The 21,936-nt window shown below is 41.0% G+C and overlaps 2 protein-coding genes and 1 long non-coding RNA gene across 5 annotated transcripts in view; 1 reads left to right on the top strand and 2 right to left on the bottom strand.

Moving 5' to 3' along the window:
- mus81 (mus81 structure-specific endonuclease subunit) overlaps positions 1–21,936 on the bottom strand; it is a 355,921-nt gene that overhangs the window by 87,486 nt on the left and 246,499 nt on the right. For both annotated transcript variants that reach the window (XM_070083779.1, XM_070083780.1), the window contains one exon: positions 1,726–1,864. In XM_070083779.1, the coding sequence (XP_069939880.1) occupies positions 1,726–1,864 (139 nt within the window). The remainder of the gene's footprint in view (positions 1–1,725; positions 1,865–21,936) is intronic.
- LOC138852519 (uncharacterized) overlaps positions 1–21,936 on the top strand; it is a 389,852-nt gene that overhangs the window by 149,248 nt on the left and 218,668 nt on the right. The gene's annotated exons all lie outside the window — the stretch shown is intronic.
- The window catches only part of LOC128688062 (intraflagellar transport protein 74 homolog), a 694,157-nt gene that overhangs the window by 558,038 nt on the left and 114,183 nt on the right, over positions 1–21,936 (bottom strand). The gene's annotated exons all lie outside the window — the stretch shown is intronic.

The following is a 21,936-nucleotide window of genomic DNA, read 5'->3' as shown; positions in this document are numbered from 1 at the left end:
TTTGTCTGGAATCTCCAAAATTTCAAATGTTTTTAAAAGTTATTTCATATTTTATATATACTCTGATAATTATACTTATGTTTACCTGTACCTAAATAAACTTACATACTGTGCTAGCATGCAGGTACACATTAAAATTGGTAAGTGTCTTATGTCTTCAGACGTCATATTAGTAATGATAATAATAATCATCGAGTCATTTAAATGTCGTATATTACGTTAATATACACATTTTCATTAATCCATCCATGATATTTTTTCAAAATTATATAATAAACACGATGCATAACATATAAATAAGATAAATACACCCCACAGTAGAATAAATAAACATAAATGTGAGATGTGGTAGCAGACGACTTGCACAAGTGACGCCATATTAGAAATGATAATAATAATAACAATACTCACCGAGTCTCATTAAATGTCGTATATTACGTTAATATACACATTTTCATTAATCCATCCATGATATTTTTTTTCAAAATTATATAATAGACACGATACATAACATAAAAAGATGATAAATACACCCCACAATAGAATAAATAAACATAAATATAAGATGTGGGAGCCACATAACTTGTACAAGTGACGGCAAGAATAACATTTTCTCTAATCTAACATAAGAGAAAATGTGTTACTGGGGGTAACTGTAGAAAATTATTCCTTTCGTATGTATGTAAGTAAGTTTATTCAGGTATACACAAATACAGTTACATAGATTATCATACATAACAACATACGTGTAGAGAACCTAGGATAACCCAAAAAAGTCAGTGTGACTTATTTCCATTGCCTTCACTCAGAGCTTCATTTCTTCTCAAAATGATGTTACATGAGAATGGGAGTGTTCTTCTTTATTAATTCTACCGTATCAATGTAGAGACAACCTGTACACAATGTAACTTGTACACAAACCAGACGTGTACACTTCGTTTGTTTACAAAACTTACGTTCGCCTAGTTTGTTTACATAACTCTGCGCCTGTCCTATCTCATGTACTCATTCTTTCTCTCTCTCATTTATTCGTTTTATCTCATTTACTTACTCCTGACCCTACATTAAGACTACAAATATTTTAAGGTAAGTAATGAGTGAACTGTATATACATTTTATCGCTCTGGGATGCTTAAATATCATAGAATAGTATGTGTGGGTGGGGTGGCCTGGTAAGGTAGCCTGGCTATTACCATACATACCACACTTGATTTCTTACAATAAATACTACTTGTCTCACCCTAGATTAAGACTATAAATATTTTAAGGTAAGTAATGAGTGCACTATGTGTGTATTGTACTTTTTTATTGTTTTTTGATGCCTGGTTCTATTGCTAACTTAATATATGTTAGTGTAAACTTGTTATCTAGTGTTTGTATGCATTTATAAGTGGAAAAAAAGGGTGTTCCACTTTACGGCGGTTTCTGCTTTACGGCGGTAGCCTGGAACCTAACCTGCCGTATAAGTGGGGCCCTGCTGTACATACTGTAATAAAATACCAGACTCAGGTAATATACTGTAGTGTTACCTAACACTAAACTGATATACTTTATATATTGCTAGTGATAGATACAGTACCCAGGTGATATCTATAAAACTTAAAGCATAAAAGAAGAAAAAAGAGAAAAAGATGGATGTATTCCATAGGTTGTTAGACTGTCATGTAAACAACCAGGATTATATGCACAACCTACTGGGGAAGATATGATAATTAATCAACTGACCTGGTACTTGCTTTGAAGACAACGTGTCATGATGGTGAGAAAAGCAGCTGATTCACGTTGATCCTTGGTGACCTTCACTGTAAAACCATCAACGATCTGTGTGTTGACGACCGCCTGAAGGCATGTAGCCTCAGGCAGGCTGCAAATGAAAATGTGGTTTACATATCATAAAATATTAATTACAAAGAAGGCCACTAGCATGCCTAGGCATTTCGAGCAGACTAATCCTAATTCTTACTCTAAATTGACAGGTTATGGAGCAGTACATTTAGATTACTATATTCTGAAGATTAAACAAACTTACAATCACCTGTACATTAACCCTTTCAGGGTCGAGACCCTCAATCTTTAACTCCCATTCAAGATCGAAAAATATTCGAAAAAAAAAAAATTACTTTTTCTTATGAAATGATAGTTTTTTTGTGAGTATTATAGGCCAAAAATTTTTTTTTGTGAAAAATACTTACTGAGATATGGAGGCGTGATGTTGACAAAAATTGAACCATTGACAGCAACATCGCCGACTGCTGGTCATCAGGTAATAGTTTATTTTGTTTTTTCTACTTTTTTCTTTTATTTTGTAATATTTTATTTTTTCAAGTAATTTTTATGGGCTTTGAGACCAATAGAAAGACTATTTTGTATATATTCACTCATTGTATACTACACAATAACAGTACAAACTTTGCTGTCATTATATTGTTTACAAAACATGTTTACACAAACCAACAATAAAAAATGTTTTTATTACTATTTTTTCTAAAATATATATACACACATAAAGTCACTGGACACTTCCCAGAACTGCTACAGCTTCTGTAAAGCTTGTAGTTGTTGTGTGGGGGTGGACTTGTAAATATGCTGAGTCACTGGCATAATTAGTGTCACAATGACAAATCACACCATCACTCACCACCCTCACTGCCTGTCCACACCCCCCCTTCCCCCCCCCCCCCCCACCAACCCACATGGAAATAAGTCAGTCTAAATTTGTTGGGTTATCCTAGGTTGATGGTCTCCTTCCTTCCTCTCATCTCTTCCTTCCTTCCTTCTTCTCATCTCTTCCTTCCTTCCTCCCTTTCTCCCTACCTTCCTTCCTACCTTCCTTCCTTCCTTCCTTCTTCCTTCCTTCCTTCTGGTTTCCTGGGCATTGCTTTTGGTCACAAACTCCTCAAAACCATGAAATTCATCTTCATTTACACTTCCATCTGTCTTTGAACTGTCAATTCAATTCAATTCAGTTCAAGTTTATTCTCTATAATGGTTACAATGTGGGGTTTACAGGTTTTGGGTATTTTGTGGTTTACATGTTACAAAATACTAATTACAGAGGGGGCCACTAGGACACCTAGCATGGCTAGGCATTTCGAGCAGACTTAGATTAATTCTTAACATTAAATCCTTACAGATTATGGGATTAAGGCTAAGTGACTACATCATAATTTGTGAGTTTAGCAATGTGAATGCTTTTGTTTTCGCACAATACAAGGTGTCTATATTTGAGTATCATAGGCAAACTTATGACTAGTTAGGATTTATTATTTTAAGATTAAGATTATTAATTCTGGGTTTTGGGTTTATAGTCAGTGGGTGAGTGAGTGTAATTTTGAACCACCAGGTGGTTATCATGTAGTTAGTTGTCTGGGTGGATCAGGGAGATAAGATGTTTTCTAACTGTAGTTTTGAAAGTGATGAATGTGTCTGCAGTTCTAGAGTTTTCAGGTAGGGTGTTCCAGATTTTAGGTCCTTTGAAATACATTGAATTTTTGTAAAGGTTTAGTCGAACACGGGGAATGTCATAGAGATGTTTGTGTCTGGTGTTATGCCTGTGGATCCTGTCACAACTATCAAGAAAGCATTTTAGTTCAAGGTTAATATTGGAATTTAAGGTCCTGTAGATGTAGATTGCACAGTAGTAAGTGTGGATGTTCTGAACAGGGAGTAAGTTTAGATCTATGAAGAGTGGGGAGGTGTGTTGCCAGGGATGGCATTTAGTGATTATTTTTACTGCGGCTTTTTGTTGGGTTATTATTGGCTTTAGATGTGTTGCTGCAGTTGAACCCCAAGCACAGACAGCATAGGTGAGGTATGGATATATAAGTGAATGGTATAGTGTGAGAAGGGCAGTTTGCGGCACGTAGTATTGTATCTTGGAGAGGATCCCCACCGTTTTGGATACTTTTTTTGTTGTGTGTTGGATATGGGTGCTGAAATTTAGGTTGTTGTCGAGGTATAGGCCAAGGAATTTGCCCTCATTATGTCTGGTAATTTGAGTGGTGTCAATCTTAATGTTAAGTTGTGCAACACCTGCTCTGCTATCAAACATAATATAGTAGGCTTTGCCAGTGTTAAGTGTAAGTTTATTGGCTGTCATCCAAGTCGATATTTTGAGGGTGGCAAGATTAGGGTGGGAGATGACATAAGTCGTGTCATCAGCAAAGAGAATGGGTTTCAGGTGTTGGGAACAAAAGAGCCCCAATTAGCCGAGGAGTGAGGAGTTTCTTAGCGCTAGACATGGTGAACAACATGTAATAAAATGGCTTTCCCACAATGAACCACTGGGTCCCCGATTTTTTTTGTACTGCGCACACTGACCACAGAGACCCATTCTCTCACATCTAAGCCTACCAGCCTTTTCCTGCTTGATTTGAGGGTGCTAGAATTTATGCATACTAGTATGTCGATAACTCTGGCGCGTAAGACGTACTAGTACGTCAAAAACCCTGAAAGGGTTGACGAGAATGGAATCCACTGAGCACACAGCAAACCTGCAAGTTGACATAAACAAAGTCTTTCAATGGGTCATTGACAACAATGAGATCAATGAGGACAAATTTCAGTTCCATGGGGAAGTGGAACAGAATTCTTCCTCTGTCAGTCATGCATGTCATAAGAGGTGACTAAAATGCAGGTAACAAGGGGCTACTAACCCCTTATCCTGTATAAATTACTAAATTTAAAAAGAGAGACTTTCATTTTTCTTTTTTGGGCCACCCTGCCAAGGTGGGATATGGCCGGTTTGTTGAAAGATGATGAAATAAAAACGCGATTCATTTCTGCACAAATTTTTCAAAAAAGACAGCACAGACCACAACTATATTAGTTCAGCCATTGTGGCCAACACTGATGTATGATAAAAATTATATCTTGCATAATATATCACTTAGCCTAGATGCCAGTATCACTGACTTATGTAGGGATACTTTGCTATATTTCATGCTGAAATATACCATCTAAATATACATCTACCATCCGACTTATGACCTGCTCGACATACGTCCACTCGACTTACGACCGTACATCTGGCAGCTGGACTGGGCCGGCTGATACATGCCACTGTACAATATTTGATGATACTCGTGGCAGGAATGTGCCATGCAGGCAACATCAGCTTGAGTTACACTGCCCTATCAGCACATCATACATACTGTATTAACTGTACTAACTGGACAGTAAATATCACCATGGTCCCTAAGAGGAAGTCTGAATTTTGCACTGGAGATTGTTGCAGGAAAGGCTCTTACTCTCGAACTCTCTCTATTTGTTTTCACTGTTACACATAAATCTGTCTGTATCTGTCTGCCTGTATATCTGTCTGTCTGTATCTGTCTCTGTCTGTCTTTTGTCTCCGTGTGTGTGTCTGTCTTTCTGTCTACCTGTGTGTCTGTCTTTCTGTCTACCTGTGTGTCTGTCTTTCTGTCTACCTGTGTGTCTGTCTTTCTGTCTGCTTGTCTCTCTGTCTCAGAGCCGCTCATGAACCAACAGGTATTACACACAAAGCAGAGTTGTCACATCTTCAATATGATGCTAACATTGCTAGCATCATAGCTTACTTGTCTATCACAATTCATCTAATAAGACATAAAAACCTGATATACACTCTAGAATGAATAAAATATGAACTTAACTATTTTAAACTCCACATCTTGCACCTGTGCTGGTGTGCAGGTACACATTAAAATCATTAAGAGTGTGTTATTGGTTTTGAAGATACCATATTAATAGTGATAATAATAACACAATAATAATCACTCTGAGGTGCATTAAATGTATATAAAACATTAATATAGACATTTTGCTTAATCCATTTATGATTTTTTTTCAAAATTATATAATAAACATGCTATGTAACATATAAATTAACATAAACATGAGATGTTTTTCCAGTCGGCTTGACAGAGTGAACAAAAACCATTCGTGTCCGGCTGGTAACAACAACTAGTTTGTTTACAAAACTCATGAACCTTCTACACTCATTCTCTCTCTCATTTATTCATTTAATCTTGTTTACTCACCTCTCACTCTACATTACGACTACAGATATTTTAAGGTAAGTAATGAGTAAACACTACATGTATATTATATTATAGTTTAATAATAATATTATTATTATTAATATTAGTACATACGTATTATTGTAATTATAATACATAATAATTATTAATCTTTCTTTCAACACACTGGCCGTATCCCACTGAGGCAGGGTGGCCCAAAAGGAAAAACGAAAGTTTCTCCTTTTACATTTAGTAATATATACAGGAGAAGAGGTTACTAGCCCCTTGCTCCTGGCATTTTAGTTGCCTCTTACATGCGCTGTAATACGAAGGAAGAATTCTGTTCCACTTCCCCATGGAGATAAGAGGAAATAAACAAGAATAAGAACTAGAAAGAAAAGAGAAGAAAACCCAGAGGGGTGTGTATATATATGCTTGTACATGTATGTGTAGTATGACCTAAGTGCAAGTAGAAGTAGCAAGATGTACCTGTAATCTTGCATGTTTATGAGACAGAAAAAAGACACAAGCAATCCTACCATCATATAAAACTATTACAGGCTTTCGTTTTACACTCACTTGGCAGGACGGTAGTACCTCCCTGGGTGGTTGCTGTCTACCAACCTGCTACCTATGAAAAATTATTATTATTATTAATTTAGGGCACTAGAGCACAGATTCACTGTACATCACTTTGTCTGGATTTTCGGGAGTTATCCTAGTTAATTTACATTATGAATGATAACTTTACTTGTGTGTGTGTGTGTGTGTGTGTGTGTGTGTGTGTGTGTGTGTGTGTGTGTGTGTGTGTGTGTGTGTGTGTGAGAGAGAGAGAGAGAGAGAGAGAGAGAGAGAGAGGAGAGGAGAGAGGAGAGGAGAGGAGAGGAGGAGGAGGAGGGGAGAGGAGAGGAGAGAGGAGAGAGAGAGAGAGAGAGGAGAGAGGAGAGAGGAGAGGAGAGAGAGAGGAGAGGAGAGGAGAGAGAGAGGAGAGAGGAGAGGAGAGGAGGAGGAGGAGGAGAGGAGAGGAGAGGAGGAGGAGAAGAGAGAGGAGAGGAGAGGAGAGAGGAGAGGAGAGGAGGAGGAGGAGGAGGAGAGAGGAGAGGAGAGGAGGAGAGGAGAGGAGGAGGAGAGGAGGAGAGAGAGGAGGAGAGAGGAGAGAGGAGAGGAGGAGAGGAGAGGAGAGAGGAGGAGGAGGGGAGAGAGGAGGAGAGGAGAGGAGAGAGAGGAGAGAGGAGGAGGAGGAGGAGGAGGAGGAGGAGGAGAGGAGGAGGAGGAGAGGAGGAGGAGGAGAGGAGGGAGGAGGAGAGGAGGAGGAGGAGAGGAGAGAGGAGGGGAGAGGAGAGGAGGAGAGGAGAGGAGGAGGAGGAGGAGAGAGGAGAGAGGAGAGGAGAGAGGAGAGAGGAGAGGAGAGGAGAGAGGAGAGAGGAGAGAGGAGAGGAGAGAGGAGAGGAGAGAGGAGAGGAGAGAGGAGAGGAGAGAGGAGAGGAGAGGAGAGAGGAGAGGAGAGAGGAGAGAGGAGAGGAGAGAGGAGAGAGGAGAGAGGAGAAAGCGGACCTCTTTGCTGAACACTTTGCTACCAAAATGCAAGTTCCTGATCCAGCAAGGGACCCTCCTTGGCTAGCTGCAAGAACTGTGTCAAAACTGTCAGGGGTGACAATAAGGCAGGAGGAGGTGCATTTCCTTCTTAAATCACTTGACCAAGAAAAGGCTGTGGGCCCAGACAAGTTGAGCCCAAGATTGTTGAGAAGATGTGCAGACCAGCTAGCAGCACCTCTAACTCGCATCTTTCAGCACTGCCTAGTACTGTGTAAATGGCCCTCTCCATGGAAAGAGGCAAATGTAGTCCCTGTTCACAAAAAGAAGAGCAGAGCAGAAATCAGCAACTACAGACCAGTGTCACTCCTGTCAATCACTGGTAAGATCCTTGAGACAATAATCTCAAGACAAATGACAGATTTTTTTGACTACCACTCACTACTTTGTGATCGTCAATATGGCTTCAGGAAAGGTTACTCTGCTGCTGATCTGTTGTTAAACCTCTCCACTAAGTGGCACCAGTCACTGGATGAATCCAAAGTCAGATGTGTAGTAGCACTGGACATTGCTGGCGCTTTCGACCGGGTGTGGCACCAGGGCCTCTTAGCAAAACTTCAAGCACTGGGAATTGCAGGCTCTACGCTATGTCTCCTCAGTGATTACCTTCATGGTAGATCTCTAAGTGTAGTCCTCAATGGAACAGAATCAGCAAGGCATCCTATTGGGGCAAGTGTTCCATAAGGAAGCGTGCTGGGTCCATTGTTATGGAATGTCTACTTCAACGACCTTCTTCATCTCATCCCAGAATCACATGCATATGCAGATCGACTGTACACTGACATTCACTTATCCAAGAGAAGAAATGCCAGCTGCTCTAAGCTTACATCAATCACCAGCTGAGAGCTATATCAGCTTGGGGAAATAGATGGCAAGCAACATTTGCACCTGAGAAAACGCAAATGATGATCGCTCTAGGCACCATGATGGTAATGCTGGTGCAGTAGTAAGGATGAATGGGAGGATGTTGGCACCTGGAGAAGAAGTTGATATCCTTGGGGTGAAATTTGACTCCAAACTAACCATGAAGAACCATGTTGTAAATCTTGCAAACAAGGCAGCCAGGAAGCTTACAGCACTTCAGATCTCGCATCTGCTTGACAGTAGGGGTTGCAAGATCCTGTACAAGGCACAAGTACGCCACACCTTGAGTATGCTCCACTTTCTTGGTTTGCCTGTCCCCCTCTCATCTGCGACTGCTTGACAGAGTAGAGAACAGAGCAAGACGCCTCATCTCTCGCCTGACCCATCCTGGATAGATCTGTCATTTCAGCAGAGCCTTCAACATAGGAGGGATGTGGGTGGCCTTACTGTTATGTACAAGGCCAATATTGTCAAAATACCACACTTGATCCACTTCGAGGACAGCGTGGAAATAAGCTTTTACGCCACAAGACGGGCAGAAAGCAGCAACTTCACTCTGGCTGTACCTTCTCCAGAACATCACTCCATCTGAGATCATACATACCCAGGATGACTCGAGTATGGAACGATTCGCACAGCATAATGATGTCAACAGATAACGTCCAGTTGATCAAATGAAAATGCTGGCCCACAGATGGCTCCAACTTCATCCTGTTCCCTACTTGTATGTCTCATAACAATAAAAATGCTTTCAAATGAGCTCATGTAGGTAATAGCCTTAGCTTGCTAATAAAGTTAGGGAATCCTTAACCTGTAAATAGCTGTCAATAAAGCTAGGATCCTTAACCTTGTCAAACCCTGTGTAGGAGAGAGGAGAGAGGAGAGAGGAGAGAGGAGAGAGGAGGAGGAGAGAGAGGAGAGAGGAGAGAGAGAGGAGAGAGAGGAGAGAGAGGAGGAGGAGAAGAGGAGAGGAGAGAGGAGGAGAGGAGAGAGGAGGAGAGGAGAGACGAGGAGTGGAGAGAGGAGGAGAGAAGAAAGGAGGAGAGAGGAGGAGAGAAGAAAGGAGGAGAGAGGAGGAGGAGAGAGGAGGAGGAGAGAGGAGAGGAGAGAGAGAGGAGAGAGGAGAGGAGAGAGAGAGGAGAGAGAGAGGAGAGGAGAGATAGAGGAGAGGAGAGAGAGAGGAGAGAGAGGAGAGGAGAGGAGAGGAGAGGAGAGAGGAGAGGAGGAGGAGAGGAGAGAGAGGAGAGGAGAGAGAGAGGAGAGGAGGAGAGGAGGAGAGGAGGAGAGGAGGAGAGAGAGGAGAGAGGAGGAGAGAGGAGGAGTGGAGAGAGGAGGAGGAGGAGAGGAGGAGAGGAGAGAGAGGAGAGGAGGAGAGGAGAGGAGAGGAGAGGAGAGGAGAGGAGAGGAGGGGAGAGGAGGAGAGAGAGAGAGAGAGAGAGAGAGAGAGAGAGAGAGAGAGAGAGAGAGAGAGAGAGAGAGAGAGAGAGAGAGAGAGAGAGAGAGAGAGAGAGAGAGAGAGAGAGAGAGAGAGAGAGAGAGAGAGAGAGAGAGAGAGAGAGAGAGAGAGAGAGAGAGAGAGAGAGAGAGAGAGAGAGAGAGAGAGAGAGAGAGAGAGAGAGAGAGAGAGAGAGAGAGAGCCAGCGCCAGCCAGCCGAATACATATTACACATGTTCCAGAGTCATTTCTCTTTACTTAGGGCATAAGTTATAGGACATTCTGGCAGGATGACACTACCAGTGGTATTCTCCCATTCCACTGTGTCGACAATACTTAAAGATACAGTAACATACGATACTGTATGAGATGTAAAATTTACAATACAGTTCATTACCATGTATACATAATATACAATATATAAATGATTAAAATATATCAAGAGAAGTAAATTATGGTAACAAGAATGAAATAATGATTGTACATTACATTACAGTACTATGTAGGTAGTTTATATAGCAAAGGTTTGACATTATGTCCTACCCAGTATGTCGGCAATTTTCAAAGGTTCGACTTACGTCCATTTTGACTTACGACCAGTTGGTCGGAACCAAGCTTGGTCATAAGTCGGATGGTACCTGTATATCATACATTTCTTTTATGTAAATCTTAGTTTATGCACTTATTTTTGCTTAACCCTTTCACTGTCAGTCCCGTTGTATCATGGCTTCGAAGCCAGTGTTGGTCCCGTAGCATAACACCATAAGCTCAGCTCACTCGGATAAGCTGTTAGCGGTCAAACTGGGCATTAATGAGAATCGATCTATGTAGTAAGTGTTCTCTCTCCCCGCTCCATGAGCTTTATCAAACCTCGTCTTAAAACTGTGTATGGTTCCTGCCTCCACTACGTCATTTTCTAGGCTATTCCACTGCTGTACAACTCTATGACTGAAGAAATACTTCCTACTATCTCTCTGACTCATTTGTGTCTTCAACTTCCAATTGTGGCCTCTTGTTTCTGTGTCCCCTCCCTGGAACATCCTGTCTTTGTCCACCTTGTCTATTCCACGCAGTATTTTATATGTAGTTATCATGTCTCCCCTGACCCTCCTGTCCTCCAGTGTCGTCAGGCCGATTTCCCTTAATCTTTCTTCATAGGACATTCCCCTTAGCTCTGGAACTAACCTTGTCGCAAACCTTTGTACTTTCTCTAGTTTCTTGACGTGCTTTATCAAGTGCGGGTTCCAAACAGGTGCTGCATACTCCAGTATGGGCCTGACATACACGGTGTACAGTGTCTTGAATGATTCCTTACTAAGGTATCGGAATGCTGTTCTCAGGTTTGCCAGGCGCCCATATGCTGCAGCAGTTATCTGATTGATGTGTGCTTCCGGAGACATGCTCGGTGTTATACTCACCCCAAGATCTTTCTCCTTGAGTGAGGTTTGCAGTCTTTGGCCACCTAGCCTATACTCTGTCTGTGGTCTTCTGTGCCCTTCCCCTATCTTCATGACTTTGCATTTGGCAAGATTAAATTCGAGAAGCCATTTGCTGGACCAGGTGTCCAGTCTGTCTAGGTCTCTTTGAAGTCCTGCCTGGTCCTCATCAGATTTAATTCTCCTCATTAACTTCACATCATCTGCAAACAGGGACACTTCTGAGTCTAACCCTTCCGTCATGTCGTTCACATATACCAAAAATAGCACTGGTCCTAGGACCGACCCCTGTGGGACCCCGCTCGTCACAGGTGCCCACTGTGATACATCATTACGTACCATGACTCGCTGTTGCCTCCCTGTCAGGTATTCTCTTATCCATTGCAGTGCCCTTCCTGTTATATGCACCTGATGCTCTAGCTTCTGCACTAATCTCTTGTGAGGAACTGTGTCAAAGGCCTTCTTGCAGTCCAAGAAGATGCAATCAACCCACCCCTCTCTCTCGTGTCTTACTTCTGTTATTTTATCATAAAACTCCAGAAGGTTTGTGACGCAGGATTTGCCTTCCGTGAATCTGTGCTGGTTGGCATTTATACTCTTGTTCCGTTCCAGGTGCTCCACCACTCTCCTCCTGATAATCTTCTCCATAATTTTGCATACTATACACGTCAATGACACAGGTCTATAGTTTAGTGCCTCTTTTCTGTCTCCTTTTTTAAAAATGGGAACTACATTTGCCGTCTTCCATACCTCAGGCAGTTGCCCAGTTTCCAGGGACGTGTTGAAGATTGTGGTAAGTGGCACGCACAACATATCTGCTCCCTCTCTAAGGACCCACGGGGAGATGTTGTCCGGTCCCATTGCCTTTGAGGTATCGATGTCCCTTAGCAGTTTCTTCATCTCCTCCTCATCTGTATGTATGTCGTCCAACACTTGTTGGTGTATTCCTTGCTGGTGTCCCCATCTGGTCTGTCCCCCCAGAGTCCTTCCTGTCTCTACTGTAAATACTTCCTTAAATCTCGTGTTGAGCTCCTCACATACCTCTTGATCGTTTCTTGTGAGTTCTCCACCTTCTTTCCTCAGCCTTATCACCTGGTCCTTGACTGTTGTCTTCCTCCTAATGTGGCTATACAGCAGTTTCGGGTCAGATTTGACTTTCGATGCTATGTCGTTTTCATACTGTCGCTGGGCCTCCCTCCTTATCTGTGCATACTCGTTTCTGGCTCTTCTACTAATCTCCTTGTTTTCCTGGGTCCTATGCCTCCTGTACCTTTTCCATTCTCTGTTGCACTTAGTTTTTGCCTCCCTACACCTTCGGGTAAACCAAGGACTCGTTTTGGTCTTCCTATTATTTCTGTTTCCCTTGGGAACAAAACTTTCCTCTGCCTCCTTGCACTTTGTTGCCACATATTCCATCATCTCGTTTACTGATTTTCCTACCATTTCTCTGTCCCACTGAACCTCCTGCAGGAAGTTTCTCATACCTGTGTAGTCCCCCCTTTTATAGTTTGGCCTGTCCCCTTCAGTTCCTGTTACCTTCTCCACTTGTAACTCTACTATATAGTCAAAACTCAGAACCACGTGATCGCTAGCTCCAAGGGGCCTCTCGTAAGTGATGTCCTCAATGTCTGAACTGCTCAGGGTGAACACAAGATCCAGTCTTGCTGGCTCATCCTCCCCTCTCTCTCTGGTTGTGTCCCTGACATGTTGATGCATGAGGTTTTCAAGTACCACATCCATCATCTTGGCTCTCCATGTTTCGGGACCCCCATGTGGCTCCAGGTTTTCCCAGTCGATCTCCCTGTGGTTGAAATCGCCCATTACCAGTAACTTTGCTCTGCTCGAGTGAGCTCTTCTTGCCACCTCAGCCAGTGTGTCCACCATCACCCTGTTGTTTTCTTTGTACTCCTCTCTTGGCCTCCTGCAGTTCTGTGGTGGGTTATACATCACTCCAATGACTACTTTATGTTCTCCGGACTGAATTGTACCTACAATGTAGTCTCTTTCTCCAATCATGTCCATGCCTTCCATTTCCTCAAATCCCCATCGGTGTTTTATGAGCAGTGCAACCCCTCCTCCCCCTCTACTCCTTCTATCTTTCCTCAGGATCTGATATCCTGTTGGGAAGACTGTGTCTGTTATTGTCTCAGCGAGTTTTGTTTCTGTGACTGCTATGATGTCTGGGGATTTTTCACTGATTCTTTCGTTCCACTCCTCATGTTTATTCGTTATTCCATCCGCGTTTGTGTACCAAACCTTCAGTTTCTTTTCTATCATTGTGGTCATGCAAGAATATTGGGGTTGGGGGAGTGAGAGCCTTGGTGGGGGCCTATATGGGGCTGTGGTGTAGGTGGGGTTTGTGTTGATGGGGGTGGGGTCAGAATGCCCATAAGGGACAGCTGTTGGGGTGAGGTTTGTGATATGGGGGTTGGTGGCAGAGGGAACAGTGAGTGGGTTGTAGTATAGGTTGCTCAGTTGCGTTGGGAATGTCGCGGTTGGAGTCTTTTGGTGGGAGATTCTGTGGTGTGTGTGTGTGTGTGTGTGTGTGTGTGTGTGTGTGTGTGTGTGTGTGTGTGTGTGTGTGTGTGTGTGTGTGTGTGTGTGTGTGTGTCTGTCTGTCTCTGTCTCTGTCTCTGTCTCTGTCTCTGTCTCTCACAGGTACACATAAATACAATTATACATAGTGTAAACTACCAAGGATAACCCGAAAAATCCAGACTGGCAAATAATATCACACTCAGATGTGACTACTGCATTGAGTGTAAAATGTGTTGGTTAACTAGTGGCTCTCTCTGAAACAGGGAGAGACAGAAAGAGAAGCAGGCAGACAGATAGACAGACAGATAGAAAAAGTGAGAAGCAGATAGATAGACATGTTTATGTGTAAAGTGAAAACAAATAAAGGGAAAGCAGTGTACCCTCATCATATGTCAACACTCTCATTAGCGGAGAGATAGACAATGATGCACTCTCTTACACCATGCTTCAATTATAATAATAATAATAATAATAATAATAATAATAATAATAAAAATAATTATAATTATTATTATTGCTATTATTATATTGTCCGTGTATCCTAAGTAATTTATACTATGTATAATGGTATTTATGTGTAGTACCTGTGAGACAGAGACAGAGACAGACAGAGCCAGCCAGCAGGTCAGCCGGCCAGCCAGCCAGCCAGCAGGTCAACCGGCCAGCCAGCCAGCAGGTCAACCAGCCAGCCAGCCAGCAGGTCAGCCGGCCAGCCAGCCAGCAGGTCAGCCGGCCAGCCAGCCAGCAGGTCAGCCGGCCAGCCAGCCAGCAGGTCAGCCGGCCAGCCAGCCAGCAGGTCAGCCGTCCAGCCAGCCAGCAGGTCAGCCGGCCAGCAGGTCAGCCGGCCAGCCAGCCAGCAGGTCAGCCGGCCAGCCAGCCAGCAGGTCAGCCGGCCAGCAAGCCAGCAGGTCAGCCAGCCGGCCAGCCAGCCAGCAGGTCAGCCGGCCAGCCAGCCAGCAGGTCAACCGGCCAGCCAGCCATGTTGTTCACAAACACCCACACTCCCTTCCCCACCAAAACATTGCTGGGACCTATAAATACTATGTATATATTTCTAGGCAATAATATGTGACTAAAATAGGTGAAAATGTTCACCTGTCACTGTTTGTGCAGTTATTGTGTACTCACCTAATTGTACTCACCTAATTGTGGTTGCAGGGGTCGAGACTCAGCTTCTCACAGGCCATCAAAGTTACTTGAAAAAATAAAATGTTAAAAAGTAAAAGAAAAACATAGGAAAAATAAACAAACTATTTCAGTATGACCGGCAGTCGGCGATGTTGCCGTAAGCGGCTCACTTTCTGTTAACTTCACACTTCCATATATCGGTAAATATTGATCGCAATTTTTTTTTTGGGACTATAATACTCACAAAAATATGCTCTATCATTTCATAGGAAAAAAATAATTTTTTTTTCTTTTTTCAAAAATTTTTTGACCCTGAGAACAAGTTTAGGAGAGGGCCTACACTACTGAAATAGCTATGAGTTTCGTCAAATGGAACAATGGAATTGGCCCAAAAAAAGGGCTCAAAGTGGGCGAAATCACCAATGCGTAAATATCGTTGACTGCAAACTTTGTGAGACCGTAATTCAGTAAGTTTTTCATCAAATTTCTTCAGGTTTCAGTACCTTTGGAAAAAGATTCTTTATCACTTCATAAGATATACAGTAGACTGTCATTTAGCACGAGTTTATTTGGCACGATTTGGGTATAACACGACTGAAGAACTGCGGCACAATTTTATGTAACATGTCATAAGATGAATTTAACACAATTCAGTTTGTGGGAAGGAAAAAAATCTTCCCTTTTCCTCAAGCAGCTGCCTTGTTGTGGATCAGCAGGGAAGACCTCCCGCCGTCCCCAGCCACCCCCCGACACAACCCTAGCATTCATACTTCGTGTCCAGACCAACTTCCCTGCTACAACCTTGTGATTGTGAATTGTGTTTTGAACTTTTAATTGCTATATCTTGTTCATCTGCCAAGCAATCATGACACCCAGTAGGTATACCAGTGTTGCTCAAAGTGGCAAGAAAAGGTGTAAGCATTTAAGTCCTAGAATTAACGAAGGAAACAAAAATATTAGACAAGACATAACCTGTGGCCATAATGAACTGTTACTTTGAACACATAAAAAAGAGGTAAACATAACTTTGTGTGACTGGCTGACATACTGAATGAATGACTGACTGACTTACTAACCATACCCCCGTGACTGACTTACTGTCTGACTAACTTACTGTCTGACTGTCTTACTGAATGACTGACTTACTGAATGACTGACTGGCTGACTTACTGAATGACTGACTGACTGCCTGAATGACTGACTTACTGAATGACTGACTTACTGAGTGACTTGACTGACTTACTGAACGACTTGACTGACTTACTGAATGACTTGACTGACTTACTGAATGATTTGACTGACTTACTAAATGACTTGATTGACTTACTAAATGACTTGACTGACTTACAAAATGATTTGACTGACTTACTGAATGACTTGACTGACTTACTGAATGACTTGACTGACTTACTGAACGACTTAACTGACTTACTAAATGACTTGACTGACTTTCTGAACTTGACTGACTTACTGAATGAATTGACTGACTTACTGAACGACTTGACTGACTTACTGAATGACTTCGACTGACTTACTGAACTTGACTGACTTAATGAATTGACTGTCTTAATGAGTTGACTGACTTATTGAATGGCTTGACTGACTTACTGAATGACTTGGCTGACTTACTGAATCATCTGACACTGAATCATTTGACTGACTTACTGAATCACTTTAGACTTACTGAACCACTTGACTGACTTACTAAATGACTTGACTGATTTATTAAATGACTTGACTGACTTACTGAATGACTTGACTGACTTACTGAATGATCTGACTTACTGAATGACTTGACTGACTTACTGAATGACTTGACTGACTTACTGAATGATCTGACTTACTGAATGACTTGACTGACTTACTGAATCACTTGAGACTTACTGAATCACTTGACTGATTTACTAAATGACTTGACTAACTTACTGAATGACTTGACTGACTTACTAAATGACTTGACTGATTTACTGAATGACTTGACTGACTTACTAAATGACTTGACTGACTTACTGAATGACATGACTGATTTAATGACTTGACTGACTTACTGAATGACTTGACTGACTTACAAAATGACTTGACTGACTTACTGAATGACTTGACTGACTTACTGAATGAATTGACTGACTTATTGAATCATTTGAGACCTACTGAATAACCTGACTGACTTACTGGATCACTCGAGACTTACTGAATGACTTGATTGACTTACTGAATAACCTGACTGACTTACTAAATGACTTGACTGACTTACTGAATGACTTGACTGATTTACTGAATAACTTGACTGACTTACCGAATCACTTGACTGACTTACTGAATAACTTGACTGACTTACTAAATGACTTGACTGATTTACTGAATCACTTGACTGACTTGCTGAATGACTTGACTTACTGAATGACTTGGCTGATTTACTGAATGACTTGACTTACTGAACGACTTGACTGACTTACTGAATGACTTGAAACTTACTGAATGACTTGACTGACTTACTGAATCACTAGACTGACTTACTGAAAGGCTTGACTGACTTACTGAATGACTTGATTGACTGAATGACAAAGACACTCCAGTACAACCATCAACTTCAGTACCAGAACCTCTACCATCCACCTCAGCCCAGTAGGACCACAACATAACTCTCCACTCTCCTCACAATAATCCACAAACACCAGCACCCACAGTTTAAGGTAAGAAATACTATTATTTCTGTTACATTTGTAGTCTTAAGCAGTAAAAACAACATAATACATCACAACAATGAACAACACTTACATATTCACTTTTATTTTTTTAAGATGTGGAGGCCTAAAAAAAAGTTGTTTTTACTTTTCAGGGGCACTCAAGAACGTAACCCTATTTTTCCCGTAAGTTCTTCTGTTCATCTCACACGGTTTTACCTAATAGTGTTTTCAGGAACGTAACTACCGTGTTAAATAACGGTCTACTGTAAATTTTTGTTTTTGTTTTTGAAGATTCTTCAACATTGGGAGCAAGTTTGCGAACAGGGCTCATGACAGTGAAAAAGTTAAATAGTAGTTTGCAATACTGATGAATACTAGGCTATGCTAAAGTATGAAATAATCTAGTTATTAACCCTTAACCCTTTGAGGGTTTCGGCCGTACTAGTACGGCTCACGACCCAGGGTTTTTGATGTACTTGTATGCCTAAATTCTAGCGCCCTTAAATCTAGTGGGAGAAAGCTGGTGGGCCTGCATATGAAAGAATGGGTCTATGTGGTCAGTGTGCACAGTATAAAAAATCCTGCAGCACAGTGTGCATAATGAGAAAAAAAAAACTTTGACCGTTTTTTTGGAATAAAACAGCGACTTTGCACTGTATTTTTGTATGGTATTTATTGTTATATTCTAGTTTTCTTGGTCTCAATTCATAGAATGGAAGACATATTACAGAAATTGAGATGATTTTGACTAGTTTTACAATGAAAAGTACCTTGAAATTGAGCTCAAAGTAGCAGAAATGTTCGATTTTTACCAAAGTTCAAAAGTAAACAAATCATGCCAAGCCTCCAATACACGTCAACTGGTGAGTCTAATATTCTTTCGCAAGTGCCCCAATATTATTTATACCATTTTTTACACTAATGCAGTAGTCTGCATAACAGTAAATCTTCTATTTTTTGTGAGAATAAAAATTCAAAGTGGAAAGCAAAAGAATGTAAGAGGGGCCTTGAGACATGACTAATGAACAGAGGAAATGTCATTTTAGTGCCAGGAATGTCTTTCTTGTTTATTCTGGACCTTATTCGGAAATTGGCATCTTTTGAAATTTGTGTGAAATTGGCAAAATTGCTAAATTCTGACCACTGTACTGGATAGTTGAAATTGATAAATGGGTGGTTTCTTGCACTCATTCGATAGAAAAAAAATGGAGTTCTAGCGAAATATTCATGTTTTTTGTCGACTAGTACAGTGGAATTGGCCGAAAATGGGGTTCAAAGTGGGCAAAATCGCCAATGCTTAAACATCGCCGAGACCGCTAACTTCACGAGAGCATAATTCAGTAAGTTTTCCATCAAATTTCAAACTTTTGGTGTCATTATGATCGGGAAAGATTTTCTATCTTTTCATAAGAGAAAATTATTATTTTTTTTTAAATTTGGCCGACCCTGAGAATGAGTTTCGGAGAGGGCCTTTCGACCCTCAAAGGGTTAAACTGTCTAAACATAGATCTACATTTTCACCGCTAGTGCTCTGAATATTAAAAACAAAAAAAAAAAAAAAAACAAAAAAAAAAAAAAAAAAAAAAAAAAAAAAAAAAAAAAGAAGTTTTAATACATTTTTAAATACAGAGGGCAATTTTCAGCATGTAATAAGACCAAAAAAATTTAAGGTCAGTATTTACCGAGATATAAGGCCATGAAGTTGGCACTGGATGCTCAACTGAAGGCAGCATGGAGTCCTGCCGCTTGCAGAAGCGTTGCCGATATACCTTTTTCCTCATTTTTATTTTAATTTATGTAATTTTTATGTTTTAATAATTACAATTTATAGTAATTCTTGTGATTTTATAGCCAATCTTTGTTCTGATGCTAATATTTGGTATTGAAATAGTAATCAAATAGTCACAAAAACACTGAGAGGTAAACATTTTCACCTGTCTTTGTCACATACTATTGTCTATAAAAATATATACAAAGTATTTATAGATCCCAGCAATGTTACATGCTGGAGTATATATGAAACTCCTTGAAGCATGGTGTAAGACAAGTGTCACTCCACTGCTGACAGTGCAGCACTCTGATACTGATGATCGTGAACTATTCCAGTGAACCTTGGCTTCATTTGTTCTCACTGTTACACATAAACCTGTCTGTCTATCTGTTTATCTGTCTGTCTGTCTGTTTAGCCCTGTCTCTGTGTATCTTTCTGTCTGCCTGTGTGTCTCTGTCTTCCTGTCTGTCTGCTTTTCTCTCTCTCTGTCTCAGAGAGAGCCACTCATGAACCAACAGGTATTACACACATGATGTAGAGTCATCACGTCTGATTCCTGATCAAATGAAAATGAGTACTGCCAGACATGCTTATTATGCCTTTTATCTATAAGCAGAGTACAGCACTTTGGATTTTTTGGGTTATCCTAGGTAATTTACACTATATATGATAATTGCACTCATGTGTACCTGTGAAATAGAGACAGAGATAGAGACAGATACAGACAGCCAAAGTAAATCAGCCAGCCGCCAGCCAGCTGGCCACCCAGCCGGCCAGCCAGCTGGCCACCTAGCCAGCCACCCAGCTGGCCTGCCAAATATGCATTACACATGTTCCAGAATCATTTCTCTTTACTTAGGGTGTAGGTTATAGCACATTCTGGCAGGATGACACTACCATTGGTTTGAAAATTGAAATAATGTGGCACAAATGTTGCACATGGGTTATTATAGAGGTTTTTGATATATCCTCAACCACTTGTGCCACATCCATTTAAACTCTGGGTCAGCATCACTCTCCTCTTAAAAGGGGAGTGTTAATTAATATGACATGACATAAGTAATTCCCTGGTGTTTGACGTCCTGTTTGCTCTAGCTGGCACTCGCTTGAATTGGTGCTCCCACAAGGTACTAAGTGGTCCCACATTTTTTTAATATTGTGCACACCGAGTGTTAAGATTCATTCTATAATGATCAGGCATCTCAGGTCAATCATGCCAAATTTGGAGGCAAGAAAAATAAAACGTTGATCTATGTTTGGAGCGCTAGCAGTGAAAACGTAGATCTACGTTTGGACAGTTTAACCCTTTGACTGTTTACGCCGTATAAATACGTCTTACGCGCCACTGTTTCTGACGTATATATACTCAATAATTCTAGCGGCTTCAAATCACGCGGGAGAAAGCTGGTAGGCCCACATGTGAGAGAATGGGTCTGTGTGGTAATTGTGCACCACATAAAAAAAATCCTGCAGCACACATTGCGTAATGAGAAAAAAAAACTGATCGTTTTTTTGGATTAAAACGCCGACTTTGAGGTGTATTTTCGTATAGTATTTATCGTTGTATTCGCGTTTTCATGGTCTTAGGTGATAAAATGGAAACATATTACAGAAATAGAGATGATTTTCATTACTTTGACGATGAAAACGACCTTGAAACTGAGCTCAAAATAGCGGAAATGTTCGATTTTTACCAATGTTCAGGAGTAAACAAATCACACCACACGTCCAATACACGTCAACTGGGAAGTCTAATATTCTTTCACTAGTGCACTGATATTATTTATACTATTTTTACAATAATGCAGTAGTCTGCATAACAGTAAATTTTTTATTTTTTTTGTATGAATAAAAATCAAAATAGAAAGCAATAATAATATAAGAGGGGCCTAGAGATGTGACTAATGAACAGAGGATATGTTATTTTAGTGCCAAGAATGTCTACCTTGTTTATTCTGGACCCTATTTTGAAATTGGCATCTTTTTTAATTTGCGTGAAATTGGTCAAATTGCCAATTTCTGACCACTATATTGGGTAGTTCCTATTGGTAAATGGGCGGTTTCTTGTACTCAGCTGATAGATAAAATGGAGTTCTAAAGAAATAGCTATGAGTTTGGTCAACTGGTACAACAGAATTGAGTGAAAACAGGGCTCAAAGTCGGCGAAATCGCCGATATGCATATGTCGCCGAGACTGCTAACTTCGCGGGAGCGTAATTCCTTGAGTTTTCGACCAAATTTCGAACTTTTGGTGTCATTACCATCGGGAAAAGATTCTCTATCATTTCGTAAGAAAAAATAATTTTTTTTTTTTTCAAAAATTTATCGACATAGAATGACAGTTTCAGAAAGGGGCCTGCCAAATACCTTGTCCTAGAGACAGGTTTTGCTTACATTTATTTACTTCCAATATAACCAAATACATTTGAGTAAAGGGTTAGTAACCCCTTCTCTTGTATAAATTAACCCTTTGACTGCCGCGGCC

Source organism: Cherax quadricarinatus, chromosome 10 (assembly GCF_038502225.1).
Source record: "Cherax quadricarinatus isolate ZL_2023a chromosome 10, ASM3850222v1, whole genome shotgun sequence".
Lineage (NCBI taxonomy): Eukaryota > Metazoa > Arthropoda > Malacostraca > Decapoda > Parastacidae > Cherax > Cherax quadricarinatus.
The sequence above is the reverse complement of the archived record's forward strand: the minus strand, read 5'-3'. Positions and strand labels throughout refer to the sequence as shown.